The 20831-nt window shown below is 44.6% G+C and overlaps 1 protein-coding gene across 1 annotated transcript; it reads right to left on the reverse strand.

Annotated features, from left to right (window-relative positions):
- Window positions 1–8867: 8867 nt before the first annotated feature.
- Window positions 8868–15936, reverse strand: LOC119466306 (myosin regulatory light chain sqh-like). Its single transcript, XM_037726808.2, has 4 exons — window positions 15777–15936; window positions 15472–15662; window positions 15169–15398; window positions 8868–9043 (listed from the first exon to the last, which is right to left on the reverse strand). The coding sequence occupies exons 2-4, from the start codon at window positions 15656–15658 to the stop codon at window positions 8936–8938; spliced, it is 525 nt and encodes a 174-aa protein (XP_037582736.1). The 5' UTR covers window positions 15659–15662; window positions 15777–15936; the 3' UTR covers window positions 8868–8935.
- Between the last annotated feature and the right edge of the window lie 4895 nt (window positions 15937–20831).

The following is a 20831-nucleotide window of genomic DNA, read 5'->3' on the forward strand; positions in this document are numbered from 1 at the left end:
CTCAAATTCAAGCGTTAAACTCACGTAACTAATGCCTTGCAGCATCCCTTGCTGATTCAGCTGTGCACAAGCATCAGAGGCATGGCTGCCACTGCCAAAACTGAACCATCAGTGAACAAAAAGAAAATGAACGTAGAGTGCCACTTATCAGGCGGCGATGAGCTGTGTAAGGGCCGACACGGAATTATTCCCCAAGATATTTCTTTCTGTAACATTGACTCCCAAGCAACAATATCTAGCTATATTTCAGTACTCACTTGCACATATAGAGGTAACTTGAAACATAGTTTTACGGCGCAAATTTAAACGGGACACAACGAGATACATACATAATACTCGTAACCAACTAGCCCACCTTAATTCCTTGAACACATATAGAGGAAATGCGCAGCCGTAACATATCGGCGATACGGCCATTTCCCCATCTTGTTGACAAAAAATCGAAAACTTCAACGTACCACTTCAAATGAACCTCGAGTTTCGACGAAGAAATGCCTTTGACAGCGCTTCATTTTCTAGCTGCGCCGTTATAAGACCTTTTCATCAGGCGAGGAGGAAAGGGCGCGCGATGAGCCTTTCCTCCTCTCTGGCTTGTGCGAACCGGCACGGCGCGGCTTGAATGTGTTGCCGGTCGCGCGCTGCGGAACGATTTGGAGGTGTTTTAGCTAGTTCTGAGTGCAATTTACGGGATGCCAGTTCTTACGAGGTCGTCGAACAACCACTGTGTAGCATTTAGGTATCTAATAGCTACAGTATCTGGAAATTTCTCTTTTATGTGCAAAAATGCGACGCGCATCATCAGCCGCGGTGTGTGTATGTGTTGTGAACTACGTAGGATCAAAGCCCCTGTCTTTACGCAGGATGTATCAGTGTTCACTCGATGAAGAGCTGCTGTAAAACATTTGCATCAGCCACCGGCATCGTTCTCACGCATTTTAAGTCTAGTAGACTTCAAATCACTATATTGTTTACGTATAGCCTCCTGCAAGAGGCCGAAGGCTTTGCTCAGCATAGCGAGCACTGCGATTGGCAAAGCATATGATACACATTAAGCTTCGTGCTTCTATCGGCATTGCCTTCTTGCCCTGTAAGGCACAATATACAAAGAGAATCGCATAAAGAGAATCCAACAGCTATTTGTAAAGACACAATTTCCGTAAGATGGGTGAATGAGTCGTAGAGGACTGTACTTACGAAAAAGGAAAGTTCTTATATGTCCTCCTTTTGTGGAAAAATAAAACGGAGCACGGGATAACACCGCAATAAAACCTCGCATGGTCGTGCCGCATGCTTGGACCAGTCTGCAGCTGGTCGATCGTTCGAACACTCGAAAATTGAGAGTTCACACGGTACGGTATACGCGGTTATTATTAACCAAACTATTTTATTTGTGGGCGGAAACCTTACCCAGCAATGTATATAACAGCTTCAACGCTTGTCAAAGTAAACAGCACGGTACCCACGCTGTTAGGATCGTCAAATGTTTTGTAACTATACTCGTTACAGCTAAACCAGAGCTTAGAATTACAGTGTTGAGAATGGTGCAGTAAGGTAAAATTCGTGAAAGGAATTTTCAGAAATATTTAACTGATATCCGAGGCTGATTGCAAGCTCAAACAAACGCGCACACCTCGCGCCGGGTGCTCCGTCCGCCCTAACGCCCGCAAGAACTCCAGCCGCTTAATTACTTCAGACTTAAATTCCTTCAACTACGCCTCACAGGACCATTCCCCACGTAGAAGACGCCATTTCATGCTAAATAAACCGCGCAAGAGCGAAAAAATCCACCAGAAACTGCCGCCGAGCGTATACCATAGCATACAACACGGGCGTTCGCCCAAGCCAGCATGCAAACTGTCCATAGATGGCGCCACTGCCTACGCAATGGTAACGCAATGGCGGCGCCCTTGAAAAAACGGTCAGCACCCGATTTTCTAAGTAACGCTTGATAAATGATTGGATAAAGAAAGCTTGTAACAGCGAAGCTGTTTAGGCCAGCCGTAATCTGTGGTGCGTAGTGAGAAACTACGAAGAGATAAACTTTTTTGCCGAGGCGGGATTCGAACCCGCGTACCCCCGGTCCCAAAGCGAGCGTCGTAACCACCACGGTAACCACCACGATAACCATGCACTAGGCTATTGACCCTTTTCGCGGAGCAGTTTACTTTAGAGAAACGAGATGGCGCTTACGGCGGCGCGCCAAACAATGGGGCTGAGTACCTAACGGAACATGAAAAATATGTAACGGCTAAAGGTCGCAGAAATGCAGCTGTGATGAAAAATAGGGCACTGTGGAATTACAATAGGTACGAAGTGGTGAGCGGGATTTGGAAAGGGGTGATGGTCCCTAGTTTGACTTTCGGCAACGCGGTCCTGTGCATGAGATCAGAGGTTCGAGCAAGGTTGGAAATTAAGCAGCGAGGGGTAGGTAGGCTTGCTTTGGGAGCACACGGAAATACACCAAATCAGGGGGTACAGGGTGACATTGGATGGACGTCATTCGAGGGCAGGGAAGCCAGTAGCAAGATAGAATTTGAGGAGCGATTGAGAGAAATGGCAGAAAAGCGGTGGACAAGGAGAGTTTTCAGTTATTTGTACATGAGGAATGTTGATACAAAATGGAGAAAGCTGACCCGAAAATTGTCAATCAAAGATTTGGACTGCAGGAGGGGTGCAAACCAGGAAACAGCGGTTGAGAAAAAGGTTAAAGAAACAGAGAGGGGTCTGTGGAAAACAGGGATGCAGACGAAATCAGCACTGGGAACATACAGAACTTTCAAGCAATAAATTGAGATATATGATAATTCTAGGGGAAGCTCCTTGTTGTTTGAAGCCAGTACGGGAGTATTGCGGACTAAGATGTACCGAGTCAAGTACCAAGACGCGTTGTGCAGTGCGTGTGGAGCAGAAGGGGAAACGGCTGAACACCTCATACTTTTCTGTAAAGGGCTTAACCCTACAGTGCAAAGCAACGGGGCTGATTTTTTCAAAGCATTGGGGTTTAGGGACAGTGAAGGCAAAATAGACTTTAAGCGGGTAGAAATAACCAAACGGAGGTTATCTGATTGGTGGCTAAAATCAAGGCAGGGGTTAAATTTCACCCACCACAAAGTACAAAATATGTTAATAGTCATGGCTAGGTGGCGCATGCCACCGCCCGATTTAAAGGGTTCAGCCTCATCCATCCATCCATCCATCCATCCATCCATCCATCCTCAGCGACCGCGCACGAATACGAAACCATTACCGCTTATACCTTGCTTCTGTGCGATCAGCTGTCGGAAATGCAACTGAGTTTTCGCTAACACACTGCTGCAATCATGCTAGATTGAATCATGTGGATTGAAGACGTGTGCAATAGTTGACTGCAAAAGTAGTGACTGGCATGTTAACGAATAGAACGAATTAGGGAGCCTACATGCAAGTGCTGTTTTTAAAACAGGGCTTGCATATAGGCTCCCTAGAATGAATCTGCGTGGCCAAGTTCACGGACCGCTGCTGCACCTGTCCGAACGTGTTACCGGCACTTCGTGATGTACGTACGGCTTTACTCGAGGATACAGAAATTTGCTCATCCGCCAACCTTGTATCGCTAACCTTCAAAGAAAGGGCTTCATCCCCAGAACGTCGGCAAGAGTGAGTACCACGAGTTAAACAATGACAAAGAGAGTAGCGCCGCTTCCTGTCATAGTAAGTTTCGCGCACGTTATCTATACACATCTGTCCCAAATGGCAGGAAAACTTACGCCCACTCTTTCACCGACGTATCAAGAATAAGTGAATGGGCGCACACTTGAATATATGCGCACTGTATACGCACAATAAATGACGGGCTACACCAAAGGCGCACGAATGGGCGAAGCTAAATGTTTCGTGACGGTTCACAAGAGTAAGCGAGTTACTAGCTGTAATATATATTTGCTACACGGTATTACAATGTACAAGACATGCAGCTACGTTTCAAGCCTTGTGCACAGCAAGAACAAATCTATCGGAACTGCGCACACCCGCGAGCGATTAGGCAGAAAATAATCAGATAGTGGCCGCACCGAGGAACATCACTGAGTCAGAAACTGGCAAGCCACTGCATAAAAATGTTTGCCGAATAAAGAACAAAGAGCAAACACACTAATTCTGACTGAATTCATGAGCGGAATGTTTGGATAGCTTGGAATACATATTTAGCCCCGCTTATAGAACAGGCACCATATACGCTGCTTGCGCAGTTTGAACATAGCTTAATCAGCTCCGAAAGCGCTTTTGCATGTTCTCTGAAGCTGTGATCAAAGCTTCCTGTCGTCCACCTAGTCACTGTCTACGATATCTCCGAAAACAAAGGTTTTCTAAGCCGCGCCGGCGTCATACACTTCCATTGTAAACAAGGAGGCAACGGAGGCAGTTACTTTTCGAGAAATTACTCAACTATACCCATTCGGTCACGCAATTTATCCTAAGCCCTGTAAGGGCCTTACAAAGACAGAGGAACGTATACTCCTCCGCCTTTACACCAAAACACTGCTGTGCCCGGCAGTTATAAAACACTTTGATCCTGCCTATACAGGAAAATGCCCGCACTGTGCGGAGAAGTCTTCGGACATCGTCCACATGGTGTGGGCATGCCAATCAACCCCGAACTTCACCCCAAAACCAAACCCCACCCGGGAGGACTGGGAGGCAGCCCTGCTCGGCTGCTCCGACCTGGCGAGTCAGAAGGCCCTGGTCGACCGAGCACAAGCCGCGGGGGCCGCCAATGGGCTCCTGTAATGAGGAGTCCACCTAGTGAGTGTGAGAGGTGGCCCCTCCGGGCCACCTCAAGCTTCCTCCGTGTACATTAAATAAAGTTTTCAGACAGACAGACAGAAGCAGTTGAGGCAAGCAATGGACGCGTCACCACGTGATCAAACATGGCAGCGCCCACAGGATCGCCGCGAAAAGGGTCAATACAACCACGCCTGCAGAGCATGCATTTATACGAACCATATGATTGCGTTCGAGCGTCGTCGTCTTCGTGCACAGCTGGCGCGTTCATTCGCGCGTGCTCTGTGAGGTGGAGAGGTTTTAGAGAGAGAGACGCATTCACGGAACGGGTCTCCTGGAACGCGGTGTCGGCATTGGAACGCGGTGTCGGTGTTGCAAGCTGCGCTATGCAACGCGCAGTGACGGCTGTAAGTTCGAGACGCGCGAAAAGAAATTATCGTCATCATGAGCAATAAGATGAAAAGTTCGCGCGCTCTTCCGGAAAATGCTGGGCTACGATCGCCCAGCTTCGCTGTTTCAAGCGTTGCGCGGCCGAGTGCAAGGTTAAGCGTTTTTTTTTTTTTTTTTTTTTCATCTGTCTGACTGAGCCGCAGGCAGAGCAGTCAGTGACGGTGCGTCCAAACACCGGCAAATGTCGTAGAGCTAAACCTGGCAGAAACAAAAAGGCTGCCGAAACGAAAACGAGAGTTCGTTTATGAATAAAAATATGTCCTTCTCTTTCTTGGCTCGTCATCGTCGCGCCCAGAGTGAACTGAAACCTAGAAATCAGCTGCATGAATGATACGACATTGCTGGTCGACAAAGTGGATGGAAAGCTTCGCACGACTAGTTGAAACCGCGTAGAAAAACAAGTGCGCCGGACATGCCGCCGATGCCGTCGTCCGTCGAACCGGAAGCTGCTAGCAGACGGCGCGCCCCACAATTCCCAGCGATTTCTCCTTTTCCGTCTGCTAGCAGCTTCCGGTTCGACGGACGACGGCATCGGCGGCATGTCCGGCACACATGTTTTTCTACGCGGTTTCAACTGCCAGTCGTGCGAAGCTTTCCGTTCGCTTTGTCGACCAGCAATGTCGTACCAATCACGCAGCTGATTTCTAAGTTTCAGTTCAATCTGGGCGCGACGATGACAAGCCAAGAAAGGCAAGGATACGCTTTTATTAACAAACAAACTCTGGTTTTCGTTTGGGTGGCCTTTTTTGTTTCTGCCGGGTTTAGCTATACGACATTTGCCGCTGCTTGGACGCACCGTCACTGATTGCTCTGCCTGCGGGTCAGTCAGACAGATGAAAAAGCTTTATCTTTATCCGATAATTTCTCAATCGTATATAAGCATTACTTAGAAAATCGGGTGCTGAGGCGATGGCTATAGCAGCCTGGTAAATACTGCCCTGTGATCGTCGCTGCAACCGATATCGTCAGTAACGGCGCAGTTAGCGTTATTAGAAAATGAAGTGCTGAAAATGTTTGAAAACTGCGCGCTGTCAACGGATTTCTTGGTCAAAACTCGAGGTTCATTTGAAGTGGTACGTATAATTTCTCGCTTTTTTGTCGACAAAATGGGGAAATGGCCGTATCGCCGACATATTACGGCTGCGCGCATTATCTCTTTATCATATGTGTTTAAGGAACTAAGGGGCTAGTTGGTTACGAGTATTATGTATGTATCTCGCTGTGTACCGTTCAAATTTGCGCCTTAAAACCATGTTTTATATTACCTCTATATGTGCAAGTGAGTGCCGAAATAGATATTGTTGCTTGAGTCAATGTTACAGAAAGAAATATCTTGGGAAATCATTCCGTGTCGGCCCTTACACAGCTCATCGTCGCGTGATAAGTGTACGTTCATTTTCTTTTTGTTCACTGATGGTTCAGTTTTGGAAGTGGCAGCCATGCCTCTGATGCTTGTGCACAGCCGACTCAACAGGGACACAGCAAGGCAGTGGTTACATAAGTTTACATTTATCGCTTGAATTTGAGCAGCCAACGGCTGAAGCATCATCTCTCTCTCGAAGCACAAACGGAAAGGGCGCGCTCGGCGACTCTCTTCTCCACCTCCAGGCGCCTCCTGAAAGGACCTTCTTGTGGTATCTTCCTCCTCCGGCACTCGCTACCAACATTATTTCGCCAATTTGACAGACGGGGCATCTAGAAGTGCCCGTAGATGCGGGCTACCTTGCCAACATTATGGAAAGCCACACGCTCTATCAGTAGCGCACCCAGGATCTCTGCGGGGGGGGTTGACAGTTTGCCAATACCATCTAAACAGCACTAATTTCAATTTCTTCACGGGAAATTGTAAAAAAAAAAATGCGTTTTTGCGAGTGTGCAGACGATTGCGCGTCTTGCATCGTAGTTGCAGTACTCAAATGCGCGAGGAAAGAAAAGCGGTTAAACAAAAAGGGGGGGGGGGGTTACAACCCCCCCCCCCGTCGGTGCGCCACTGCGCTCTATCGTGTGGAAGCATTCTGGAACTGGAGGCTCTCGCAGCACAGAAAAAAAATATAAAGGTGAGGTCACAAAAGAAAACAAAAGTTGGGCGGCGATTTAACCTGTAGTTGAAGTCGATGAAAGACACTGTACCTGGGCGAGTTAGGGGTGAGAATAGGGTGTATGAGCTGCACAATTTATTGTGAGGGCCATACTGGAGCGACGTTTGATCAACGTCAACTAGATCTCGAGGTTGAATCGCCTTCCAACTTTTTGTTATATCTGTTATCATCATAATTGCAATCGCCATAAGTCATCATAAGCGCTGCTCAGAAAAAGAAAAACTTAGTCATGTTCTGCCAAATCTTTAGACTGCGCTATAGATGGATAGAAACAGACATTAAATACACACACTCGATACAGAAAAGTAACCAACTTGTCAAGGAAAAAAAAAAAAAGTTCCAGCTCTACAGCACGCCAAACAATGCAGTCCTCTGGGGCCAAGCCCCAATACCTTGATTCTTGAAGTCTCCCACAAAGGCACACTCAGTGAGGGATACCCCGAACTACAGTGTACTATAATTCTAGTACACTGTACCCAAACTGCCCAGGCAGTCAACATGCACTCCAATCCATCCATACCACAGAGCCCAACATTAGTCTGCATTTTCACACTGATGGAATTTGCCATAGCCCTTTGGACTTCCCCACCAGAGCCATACCACCACTTCAGAACTGTCTAATCCTCAGCCTTTACTGCATTTGCAACATGTTGCTTACAAATGCGTGCTGCTGAGCAAGTTTGTTGACGATTTTCAAGCTAATAAATTCACGAGAACAGACAACACGGGTGGCATGCACCCATGTTGTTTCCTTTCATGTGTTCTCTGTTCTTGTGTAATTAGTATAGTGTGAAGGTTATTGTAGTACCCAGCATATAAAGCTTAAGACAGAGGACACAGACAAGAACTGAACTTCTAAATTTTGTTGACAATCAGACACTTGATGCTTTGCCGGGCAACATAACCCAGGACACATTGAAAGCTAAACACGAGACTGAGAAAATTGATAAAGAACTCGATGGATGTAAAATGCAGAGTAGAGGCAATGAACAGACACCATAAATAACTGCAACAAACGAAATCTTGAGGCTAGTGGATCAGTGTAAGCATTTTTTTGTAATATAAGCAATCACATTTTTTCTATAAATACTACAATAAACAGCTAGCAAAGCAGAAGAGCTTACATGTGCTTATAATGATCCAACACAAAAGGAGCTCGATTACCTCACATGTGCAGACGGTAGCATTCACTGGGCAAGTCGCCATCTATCGTCCAGTTCTTCCTGTGATCCAGTCTTTCAGAGTCTGATTTGTTCTCCTGTGTTACGTCAGCACATAAGACATGTGTAAAGTGTGTTAGAATGCTAATAAATTTTGGTTGAAAGTCGGCACTTGTCTACTACCTCATATACTTTAATTTTTACATTCTGGGAACCACAAAATAGAACCAAATAGTTCAAACCTAAGCTTTTAAAGAACATGTTGCATTTTGGGGATCCATGTTCAAAATGCCCAGAGCAATGCTGGAAGCTACTCAATATGGCCTAACCCTCCCACTTCTTGATTAGAAATTACAAGTGTCCCATTAATAGACAGCAACACATTCAAGCAGCAACCCTGTGAAAAAAGAACAATAAAGAGCGCTTTGTTTATTCAATATAAAAGGTACAAAAATATGAAATATGTCTTCACTGGTCATCATTCTCCTTGGCACCATGTTTCAAGATGCGTGTAAATTCCAAATAATTGAACATTCCGTTCTTGTCTATAGGTGCTTCACGGAACATTTCGTCGACCTGGAACAGAAAAGACACATCTTACTCAAATTACCTGCTATAAGCATAGATGTAAAACAAAAATAATATGCTACAAATGACATGACTTCCCACAAAAATGCTAGTTACATAATAACCGAACACTGAAACTCCTTTATGACAAAAGTGAGATTGCTCACGAGTCTTAGCAACCATGGGGATTAATTAAAGTATCCTATAGTTACAGTGACCCCAACACATCCCTCTTATTTCAACACCTAAGCAAACAACATTGCTTCCTGGTTCTTGCTATTTTTTTTTAATTGTACTTGCTGTGTATACCTTCTGAACACCTAGCCAGTTGTTGTAATGTGACAACATGCCAGTTCTGACCATATAAAGCCAAAAGGCAATGAAGCCAAGGAAAGCATAGGAGTAATTAGCTGTGGTTGAAAGTTAAATATAGACGATTATGAAGAAAAGGGAAATGAAAGTGGGCGAAAAGATGACTTGTTACTGATGGTGACCGAACCCACTATGTTCACATTAGGCTTTATATGGTTGTAATTAACAAAAATTGAGCCACTCTGTTTTTCCCTTCTCATTATGTACTAGTTCCGAGACCTTAAATTGGAGAGAGACACTTAAACAAGTGAAAGCCACATTCTGACATCATTTGCAGTTTTCCAAATAAAACTTTTGGCATGCCAACACCTCTCACTTAGCACAACGCTTGTACCTAGGTTACAAACACGGCTGAACACACACTAATGGAGAATTTGGGTGGTCGATCCAGTTCTTGGTATCTGACTGCAAGACACACTAGGTCCAAGTCAGAGAAAGCATGCGCCACCTGAATGCCAGGTCACTTTTCGGAGCAGTGAGAGAGAAGGAAGTGAAGGCCGAGGGCAACTTTCGGTGATGCCCAAATGAACACTGCCGCATCACTCAACATTATAGCATCACGGCAAATAAGGGCACAAGCCAGACAAAATATGGTAGCCTACAAAAGCGACCGCTACAGTGGCCTTCGGTTGCAAGACAGTCCTATACCAGCACAGCAAGTTTGTAGCACCATGACAAGATGATGCCACTCCTTGGCTCTCGACTCAAAAGTAGAACTGAAGGTGCAGCTAACCAATGCAAACACTGCCGCATCGCCAACGTTGATGTGAGGCATACAAAGCCCAACAGCACAATTACGAAACTATATAAAAGGCCAAGCCGACACCGGCAGAAGCACGCTAACGGAAGCCTGCATAGTGCTTGAGCAAACAGAAACAAGCTGAATCTCGCAATTGCTCCATCATCAGTGGGAGCATTTCTGGATGCTCGAAGTCGGATTAGAGCAATCTGAAAGAACCAACTGAATGTAGTCGGAGTGCCATTTTAAGGCCACTCAAACAAGACTACCTCTGGAGCACTCCAAAACGACCATCCAACGTCACCACAAGAAACTTTCATGGCTGCAACCACTCAAGTGCACTAATTGAACTCCTCTTTTAAAGGCTTTACATACTGCCATAAGGTGCAAGATCGTTCGCTTTGCAAGTCAATAAACATACATTGGAAAAATACGCAGATGTAGAGACATGTCACAGTAGGAGTGCATTAAAAGTTTTTGCAAGAAGCCCGCAAATTTCACTTTGGAGCAGCAACTGATGAGAATTTTCTGCTATATGTGCAATTAAAATGCTTTTTCTTCATGCAAAAAAGACAATAAAAGGCAAAAAAAGGTTTGTGCATTTCTCAGATAGTGCCTGTTCACGTGGCACATTCTCTTAGGTATACAAAACTTAAAACGAATGGAATGGACGCTTTTGGTTCCTTAAAGAGTACTGACATGGCATATTCATGTAATTTTATTGTGTTCAAATGAAGGTCGAAACCCTAAAATCCCTAAAAAAATGGCAAGCATCAGACAGCCCTAAATAATTTACTAGAATGCTTGTTTGATTGAACCAACGGTACACAAGAGGTAGATGTGTCGTGATACATTGGCTTACTTTGTTCCTGAAACTGCTGTGGTCGCCACATGCAAGCGCAGGACCCTTGTCTGTATTTTATGAGCAACATTGTCATCACGCCTAGCTTTATTGCTACATGACAGCAAATTCTGCATGTCACAATAACGTCAATGAAACATAGGCAGCATTTCAAGATGAGTGTTAGAATCAAAATTTACTTTGATATTATCCATAAGTGTTTCCGAACCTCCATACTGGCCAAGTGTCATCCCTTTAATACCCGTGTCACACGGGCGTTTCGAAGGCCTTCCAACCGATAGTCAGTTGACTCAAAGGTCAAGTTCGAACTGCTACACGAGCGGTTTCGATGGCCGTCGAGTCAATAGTCTATCGAGTCAACGGAGCACTCTACAACTCTATCGAAATCTCGATGGCCTTTGAGCTACGGAAGCGGAAACAGCACGAACATGCCCTCTCGTTCACAGTGGGCTCGTACTCATGGTTAGAAAGAACAAATCGAACCAAAATGCTCTAAAAACACTATATATGAGTGTTATTAATTATTCAATAAAGTATTTTTACCACTTGACATGTGCAAACTGTACATACTCTCGACAACAGCGACGTGCTTGTGTTCATTCCTGTCTTCATGTTGTTTGTACACTCTCCCTCTGCTCAATGTGCTGCCGGCTGCCGTCATATCGCCGCCATTCCGCCGTATAAACAAACATAAAAGAAATTATAGTGCTTTTAAGTGGTTTTAATGTTGTTTAACTTTTGGTGACATGAAAACGAAAATAAAGATCCGCAGCGCCACACAATTTTGCGAGAAACGCCTGAACCACTCAACGGCCTTTCAAATCTGCCGTGTATAGCAGCGCGACAACTCCTTTGAGTCGATAGAGTTGTGGCGTTTCGAAGGCCGTTGACTGGAAGGCCTTCCAAATATGCCCGTGTGACACAGGTATAAGCTGGATTCATACGATGGACATGACTGTGGAGAAATCAATCACATGAAATATGACGTGAATTGGATTACTTCATAGCTAGCATTCACACTACAGAGCGACAGTGAAAGCTTAGATGAAGCAACCTTGACATGCGCGATGGTGACGGAGCAAACACGACGGAGCTGAAAATTCCAACAGTGATTTGGCTTTCCGCCGTATCATGAAGCGCGGACCGAAGGAGCGCGACGGGAACGGGCAACATATGATCATCTGATCGCAATCCACAAAATCAAATCGCAATTTGCTTCATTGTGTGAATACAGCTTCATCTGTGAGAAGCGTGTTGTAGAGATTATACTCTAAAAACATATCAGCACTCCTTCAAGGTCCTATATTTAAAGGGGCCCTGAACCACTTTTTATCGAAGTCGAAAAATACATTTGAAGTTAAATTAGGCTATTTCAGAAATACTTTGCCGCAAGAAGTGCTTCAATGCATTCAGGAGAAGCAGAGTTATTGGCAGTCAAATATCCCCGTAGCGGTGATTTCACTTCTTCAATAACTTGCACTACGAAGGCTATGGCGGAGCGGGGAGTGCCCACAATGCTTCGCCTACTGAATGTCACCATGGCGCAGAGTTCAAATTTGACTTTGAATGTTCAGTCCACGCCACTACTTCCGATTTTGGTGCCTACAATGCACTAAACAAGGTTGTCCTTTGCGAGCTGCAGCGTGCTCAGCCGACGACCTTGTCGCGGCATCCTGCGGCAGCCACAGTACCTATGCTACATAGCATGCAACTGTAGTGCGTATACGCAGTGCTTGCTTTGTGCACAACAGGACTTGAGTGCGTACTCGTGCTCATTTGCTCCAGTCTGACTGTGCTACATGGTGTGGACTGGCTTTGTCCTGCACCAGCTAGACCGACAGATAGTAGCTACATCCAACCTGCACATTTTAAGCACTATCAATAGCCCAATATGAAGCGAAGTCTACCAAGGCATCTAACCAGGAGCGGCCAGGAGTGAGAGTGCGTGTGGTCTGACCTTAAGTTTCGTGTAGTTCCAGCCTAGATGAGTGTTCAAAATTAGTCGAAATTAGCAAGACCCGACTGCTACGACACCGATAAGTAGGGTGGCCAAAGTTTAAGTCTTCAGTGGGCAGCTGCGGACCGAGCGTCAGCAGGCAATAGTCAGGTTCTTCCAGAAGTACATATTAATGCGACATTGTTAAGTGCCCCATGTTGCAAAAAATCCGATGTAGGTGTCAGCGGAGTTTTCCGCGAGCGAAAATTTCCATATATATTTAGCTATATGTATATGCCACACCTTGCTATATGACATGCGGTATATGCAGGTTACATTGCCACACCATTTGCTCCATTACGAAATAAAGCATCCTAGAAAAGAGTGAGGAGCTGGCTTCTGTGGAAAAGAGAGCATCTGAGAAAAAGGTGACCTTGCGCTCTGCTTGCGAGCTACATGCGCCATGCACGACTGCAAAATTTGCCGAGATGTTCACAGAAGCGTGTGCTATCTGGGGACCGTGTTTTTTCACCAAGTGTCTGGGGCAGTTCAGGACCCCTTTAAGTAATCTAAAACACATAAAGACACAGGTGACTACAAGTGCTTCATGGCTTCATTTTGACAAAAAGAAACAGGTTTCTTTTTTACATTGAGATAACCTGAAAAAAAAGAAAAAAAAAAGAAAGAAAAGGTAGTGTTAGGTACATACTTATCTGAGATATAGAATATCATGGACATATTTCACTCAATGTTCATTAGTAGTGCCCTTGTTCTTCTGTTTTTCATCTTATTTTGTGCATTTCTTCTGATTCGTTGTCGTGAAGAATGTATGCCGTGGCCGACCTTGAGGAATCCCGAGACGGGTTTGAACGAGTGTGTGCAATGTGTAGCGCGGTCGCTTCACACTCGGCTGTATCGGAGGGGGGGATATTCATTAGGCATGGCCAAATTTGTTGCTCACGGTGTGTTGTCGCGACCATGTCCTGCGTGGTCGCGAAAACTCTGGCCCTATTGAAGCACGATGGCTTGCCTGATTGGCTTGAATAGGCGATTGGTGCAGAAGCCTGCGTCTCCCACAGGTCCGCAGGCCCCTTGAATGTTGTAGAAACAAAGTTAAGGAAGGGGTTTTGAGTCGTTTTGGGTGAGCAAGGACACAGCAGCCCATGACGCCACTTCACCACGGGAGACCAGGCGGATCAGGCAGGCCGTCGACGATCGGTATGACATCGTTTCATGTATTACGTGTGTGTACAGTTTTAAGGTGCCAAGTTAATGCCAAGTTAAATAAATCTAGTTTCTTCAAATGTTACTTCGCATTGTCTTCGTACCTGGCGATCTGCCCCTGCCGATTCCAGAGCTCATCCCCCTTCATCGTCGTCTCCCCAGTGAGCTGATGCGACACTGTAGTGCCAAGTGGCCGATTCCAATTATAGTGTTGATGCAGCTTTGAACAAGTCAACGATGAAGAAAAAAAAAGTAAAAATAAAAATGATTGCTACACAATATGGCCCCTGTACCACATTACAGCAGTACTGAGTGCTGGTACTTTGTTCTTCACCTAAATGGCACTGCCACTGCCATACATTAACCCCGAACAGCTTTTCCAATACTGGACCATAATGTAAGCAATATATTGTAACCTAGCTTTTATTCAGAATCAAGTACTTAAGTTATAAGTTGTGGAAACTTTGCCACACAATGGGAGCCCAGCACAAAAAAATACAGTCACTATTTAAAGCATAGCTGGAGTGTTGCGTGTGCGGTCAAAGGCATGTAATGACAGCAGTCTGGGTACATGCAGCGTTGAAACTACATTTATCCGTGACCCAGCCATAAACCTCCCCACGTTTCGCACTTCAAATGCCTGCATGTGCATGTCCAATGATGCATAGTCCATTTATCCCCCGAAACAAAACTTTTACAAGTACTTGAAATGCATACAAAACTCAAATGCAAAGACACTGCAATCTTTACATGTCACATGAATGCCTCAATTATGTGTGTGTATATTTAGCACGAACACCTAAAATGGTTGTTTACAAGCTGCTCTGAGCGATCAACAGTGTTGCTTGGGCAAAGTGGAAGGCGCGGGTGTGGCGTAATTCCTGCGTAACCGTCGTAAACTGTGCCCCGCAGTATCACAAAGGTGGGGGCTCGCAAACGAATCCTAAAGCAGCCTGGTAGCACTCGTCAGCCATGGGTAAAGAACGACATCGCGCACTCACATCCTCGTCAGTGAAACGGTCTCCCATGCTGGTCAGAAGCTCGCGAAGCCGTTCCTCGTGTATGCGGCCGACATTTTCTTCGTCGAAGCAAGCGAAAGCATTTTTGATCACGTCCTCGGGGTCCGTGCCCTGCAGCCGCTCCCCGAAGAGGGTCAGGAACATCGTGAAATTAATTGGGCCCGGAGCTTCGTTCATCATGCTGTCCAAGTACGGGTCCGCTGGATCCTTGCCTGCGAAGCGAGCCGCCGCATTAGAGAAAGCAGCGACCAAGCCCTTCCTGGCACTAGTCAATGCGACACTCACCGAGCGAGGCCAACATGTCATGCAGATCCTCCTTGTCAATGAAGCCGTCTCTGTTCTGGTCGATCATGTTAAACGCCTCTTTGAACTCCTGGATCTGAGCTTGGTCGAACATCGCGAACACATTCGACGTGGCTCGTTGAGCCCGCTTCTTCGTGGGGCCCCTGCCTTTGGTCTTGCGACTCGACATGGTTCTGCAAAGGCAAGACGGCAGTACAAATCTCTTCAGAGCGCCGTTCGTTCAACTCCAGCGGCAAACGGCGGGCCGTGGCAACCGCCATAAGAAATGGTATCACTCAAACGCTTACCTGGCGAGCCGAAGGCAACGATGAAAGTTTTCTTTCAGACGAACTTCTGACAGCCGCACACAGCCCGACAACGCCCTGCACTTACCCTAAATCTCAGGATGAAGTATGAAGTCACCCACTTCGTCCGCAGGAAGTGGAAACGTTACAACGCTATGGCTTTCTAAATGTATAGTGCGTCAGGCAAACAAACTGAAGCCTCCACACAGAGACGTAAACAGAGCCAAAAAAGGCGCATAAACAAACTTGCGCGCCGCCTATGTTAAAAAAAAAATACAAGCTGAACAATTAAACGCTTCTGTTTCTCATCTGTAGTGTTACATCTCAATCTAAACAAAAAAAAAGGTATTATAATAGCATTATGCTACATGTTTGTAATCTATCTTGCTAAATATAGGACCTTCATTTCAAAAAACGAGTTGCGACATACGTACGCAAGCAACCGCAGCGCTCTCGTGGCTTAAAATGGTGCAACGCGTGAATTGGCGTAGTAGTTGCACTAAACATTTACGCATAGCATTCCGAAAACGATGGATTGGCCTAACAAGTGACGTCACGCGTGTTTTTTCCCAACTGCAACTGCACAACTCCAGTTGGTTTCGCTTTTAGTTTTGTCCGCAGCTGCTCGGCGCTTCGTCATACTTCAGCGTTTCGCAGTGTTTGCTTATTAAGCGGCCGTAACTCTCAAGCCTCTGAGTAGCTAGAGCTTTGAGTGCATGAGTTTGGGCCATATGTGGGCATATGAAGGCTCACTAACGCCTCTTAATTCCCACCGGATTGTCGTCTGTCGTTTGTTGGTGGCATTTGGTGGCTCCCCGATGTGTATTTAGTGCGGAATTCTGCCCAACGAAGTTGTGCCAGTGAGCGCACCTCTGTTCTGCCTACAGTGTTTCTAGTGCACTGTAGTCCTGCCTAATAAAAGAGAATTGTCACCCAACCGACTGTAGCGCGAAGATACAAAGGAAATCCACTCGGGTTTCTCAGATCGAAAAAAAGTTCGCAGTTGAAGAAAAATTCGCCCAGGATGGGGATCGAAACCGGGACCAACGCTTTTCCGGGGCGGTCGCTCTACCCTCTAAGCTAACCATGAGGGGGCATAGGGCGTCGGTCTCGGGTTCGGTCCCCAAACCACGACGAATTTTAATGCGTTAGAGTTAGGAGTGGAATGGTTTGCTGCGGTCAATAAGCTCCTCGAAGAGGCAGAGCGCGTGTCAAGTGAGCTCCTGGCGTTGTCCTGAACAACACTTGGCAATACGGAGAATGCGGTTTAAATCATGGATCCGAGAGCTCAGAGAAATTTACCGAAAAATCGCCACAGATTTCTTCGTTATTTACTTTGTTTTTTCCCCACTGATTTAATTGCCATGTTCTGCCAAATAAAAGTGTCATATGATATAAGAACTGTATGTCGATTTATATCCTTAATGGAATCGCACACGATATTGAACAGCATTTTTTTTTCTTAATTATATTTTTTAATTTTTTGTATATTCGAGCTACTGGCCAACTATGAAAGTTTGACCGACAAAGTATATAGTGCCTGCAACTAGTGCACCTCTGTTCTGTGCAACAAAACAATAAACCACGACATGAAACCTGTGCATAGAAAGATATATACTGCTGGCTCGAGGTACCTCTATCTAAACACACAAGGCACATGATATTCAACGACTGATTTTCTTAAATCTCTTATATTTGAGCTGCCCCATTCTTTGCCCACTGCACAGGCATGTGCCACAGGGTATATACGCGCCCATCATTGGCCAATTCTTATGGTAGGTGCCACTGTTCATTGAATAGGGCATACACAATCCTTGACTGTATTTAGAAATGTCATACTTTGCTGTGCGTACCTCTCATCACCATTGTTCCTTCGACAAGCATCATAAATTGCTTTTATGACATGTCTGTGTCGTCATCTCACCCGTCCAATTTGGTGTTTGCGTTTTAGCATAGCTCGTAGACAGTGGACTGCATAAATGTTTCCAGAGATTACATGATACATAGTATGAAAGCAAACACAATTGTATGCATCACATTTACTCGTACAGCATCTATAACCGCTTCACTATAAAATTTCACTTCACAAAGTTCCAACATCTGTGTTGGATCTGTAAAATTTTTGGCTAGAAGATAAACAAATGCAACATAAACCCAATGGCACAGCATGCAATGTGCAGAATTTCTCAAGTTCTTGATCAACAAGCTCTTTGGTGGCGAGACTGAGAGCTACAATATCTATTAATTATGAAGGCACTAATTATCTGTGTTAATTGCACTGCAGCTCAGGAGCAGTCTATGCACTTTACTGCAAAAAAAGTTATCATGCAAGGCCAATTAACCTTTCTCTAGGATTTGGCAACTTTGTACAAGAGTAAAGGATTCTTTTTGTCATATGGAAAAGGAGGTGGTGAATAAAGAAGTATTGCATTTGCCTATATTTGTGCTGCGAAATTAATAGCAGCGTTAATAACATCACCTGCAAAATGAAAAAAAAAAAAAACATTTATGTAACATTAACAGCCATAAGTCTCTCGATAGAACTGTTCGCATGTTTATATCGATTAAACTCGCTTGTGTCTGTTGTCTTTTGATAGTGCTACAGTTTAGGCACAATACTCCCCGTTTCCAGGATTTCGAATGTAAACCCATGCATAATAAAGAACATATGCAAAGTTTGAAAACTTGTCTGGCACAATCTCCAGTAAGCATATACACAATTAAGGAACCTTATTTATTGAGGCTGCGGTGGCGTCATATAGAATAAGAAGTTTCCTACGTCAGTGACACTCAGGAACTTGATGATGACATTTCTAATTGTGACAAAGTTAAAAGTTGGTCACTTCTTATACTTATCAAAGAAAATACATTGAGAGCTTGTCAACATATTCTTAGGCAGTTGCGTGCAAGTTTAAAAAATTTTTGGATAAAGAATAAAGTATTCAAAAAATATTTGAAGCCCCAAAAATGTGTTTAATTAAAATATTTAAAATGTGCTTTTCTTGTAGTCCACCAAATCGGAATAAGTTGGTTCTAGGAGCATGGTCGACCTTCATGCATGCAGTTCATAAACCAACAAATAAGTGGAACAGTTACGGGGTCTTCTTTAGGGGTCAGAAAGTACAAAGAATCAATGCATTTGCAACACTAGTACAATGTCAATGAGGTTGGCTCTAGGAGCATGGTTGTCCTTTATACATGCAGTTCATGAACCAACAAATAAGTGGAACAGTTACGGGGTCTTCTTTAAGGGTCAGAAAGTACAAAGAATCAATGCATTTGCAAGAGAGAGAGAGAAACGAGAGGGGAAAGGTAGGGAGGTTAACCAAGGACGTGCCCGGTTGGCTACCCTACGCTTGGGGAGAGGGAAAGGGGAAGAATAGATAAGGAGCGAGAATACGAAAAAAAAAACACACATAAAGAGTCAGTTATTCACACAGTCAGTCGCAGAGGAAGGTCCACTGTCACAAGCGCTCATATAGTCCAGTCTCCTTCAAGAACTGAAGAAGAGCTTTTGTGGCCTTTCGCATGCAGGAATGCGTAGGCCATGGTCCTAGAATCTTTTCCTCTGACAGCACTCTGCTATCTAACATGCTGAGTTGAGTTTGAAGAATCCGTCGTTGAGCGTCAAAAGCTGGGCAATGACACAGAAGGTGCTCTAGAGTTTCATCGCAGCCGCACAAATTGCATGCCGCACTGTTAGCCATTCCTATTAGGAATGCATTTGCAACATTAGTACAATGTCAATGAGCACAGCTTGTACTGTTGTTCGCCACTTGCTTGCTTCCAACTGTGCAGCCTAGGTCATTCCTGACCAGAGTGGATGTAATGGTGTGTTGCTGATCAAAGAATTGTATATTTGAGGGAAGACTGGGTTCTTGAGCTAGAGCTTAAAGAAACCACACAATTCTGGAAACACACCTTCCGAGTACCTTATTTTGATTGCTGTGACAGAGGCTGAACAGGGCCTTCAAAGTTATATATAAGTTATTTTCATTAAAGGCTATATGCTAACTGTGCAAAGGTTGCTGGCATAAGTGGTTAATGTGCTTTGGTGGCCACAATGTTCATGAGCAAGAACATTATTCAATAAAACATTTAACTGTTTCTAATTTCCCGATTATAGTACATGTTTATGTTAAAAACTTAAGATACTAATGTATTTGAAGACAACTCCATTTTATTTGATACTTAAATGTTTGTGTTCCAAGATGAGCATTCATCATTAAGTTTGCGCTCAGAGGTAGGAATATCGACAAAGCTGAATCCCCCCGTGTGACTAAGCTGATTTAGCATAGCACACCAGTCTAGAAAATGGGCAGAGGTGATAACGGCTTCACTCTTGCTCTCGGCCAACAAAAACAAGCCTAGCTTTCCTCCATAATCAACTGCGTACCGATTGTCAAATTTGAGGATAAACACAGACACTTTAGACGCATCAAACAAGATGAAGTTGTCTTAGAATGTGCTTGTCTTAATATAAACTAGAGGTGTTCAAATAAATTTTAAATATGAATATAATAATCTGTAACTTGATTGAAATTCGATTTGAGAATTCACTGTTTGAGGTTGTGGAATATATTTGTTTCTGTTAAAATGTAAGGGTTAACATCGCTTACTGGAGTCCACAGAGAAAAAACCAGATATACAAGTTATGTTAGTTGTAAACAACTGTGCTGCAGGGGAATTGTGGTTGCTGAGCAGAGGCACCACTTGCTGAGCAAATGCATGGACTGTCTAACTTGATGCTCAATATTTCCCAGTTATTCAAATAGATGCCTTGCCTTTCGGCTGCCTAAGATATTTTTTTCTTTATTTAGGACTTGGGTCCTTCAACGAACACACCACTCTACATCTATTTAGTTATGCATTGTTCTTGCATTTTATTACTGGTATTGTGATGGCATGCCAGATGCGATGGCCTCTCAGTTCTTTCTCATTGACAAGCTCCTCAGTTCACCGAATGTCCAGTTCTGAATGGCCATGCCTCTATCAAATGATGCAAATAAACCTTGCTTTTCAGCAAATTATTTCCACAGAATCTTTGTATTTCACTTT

Source organism: Dermacentor silvarum, chromosome 10, assembly GCF_013339745.2.
Source record: "Dermacentor silvarum isolate Dsil-2018 chromosome 10, BIME_Dsil_1.4, whole genome shotgun sequence".
NCBI lineage: Eukaryota > Metazoa > Arthropoda > Arachnida > Ixodida > Ixodidae > Dermacentor > Dermacentor silvarum.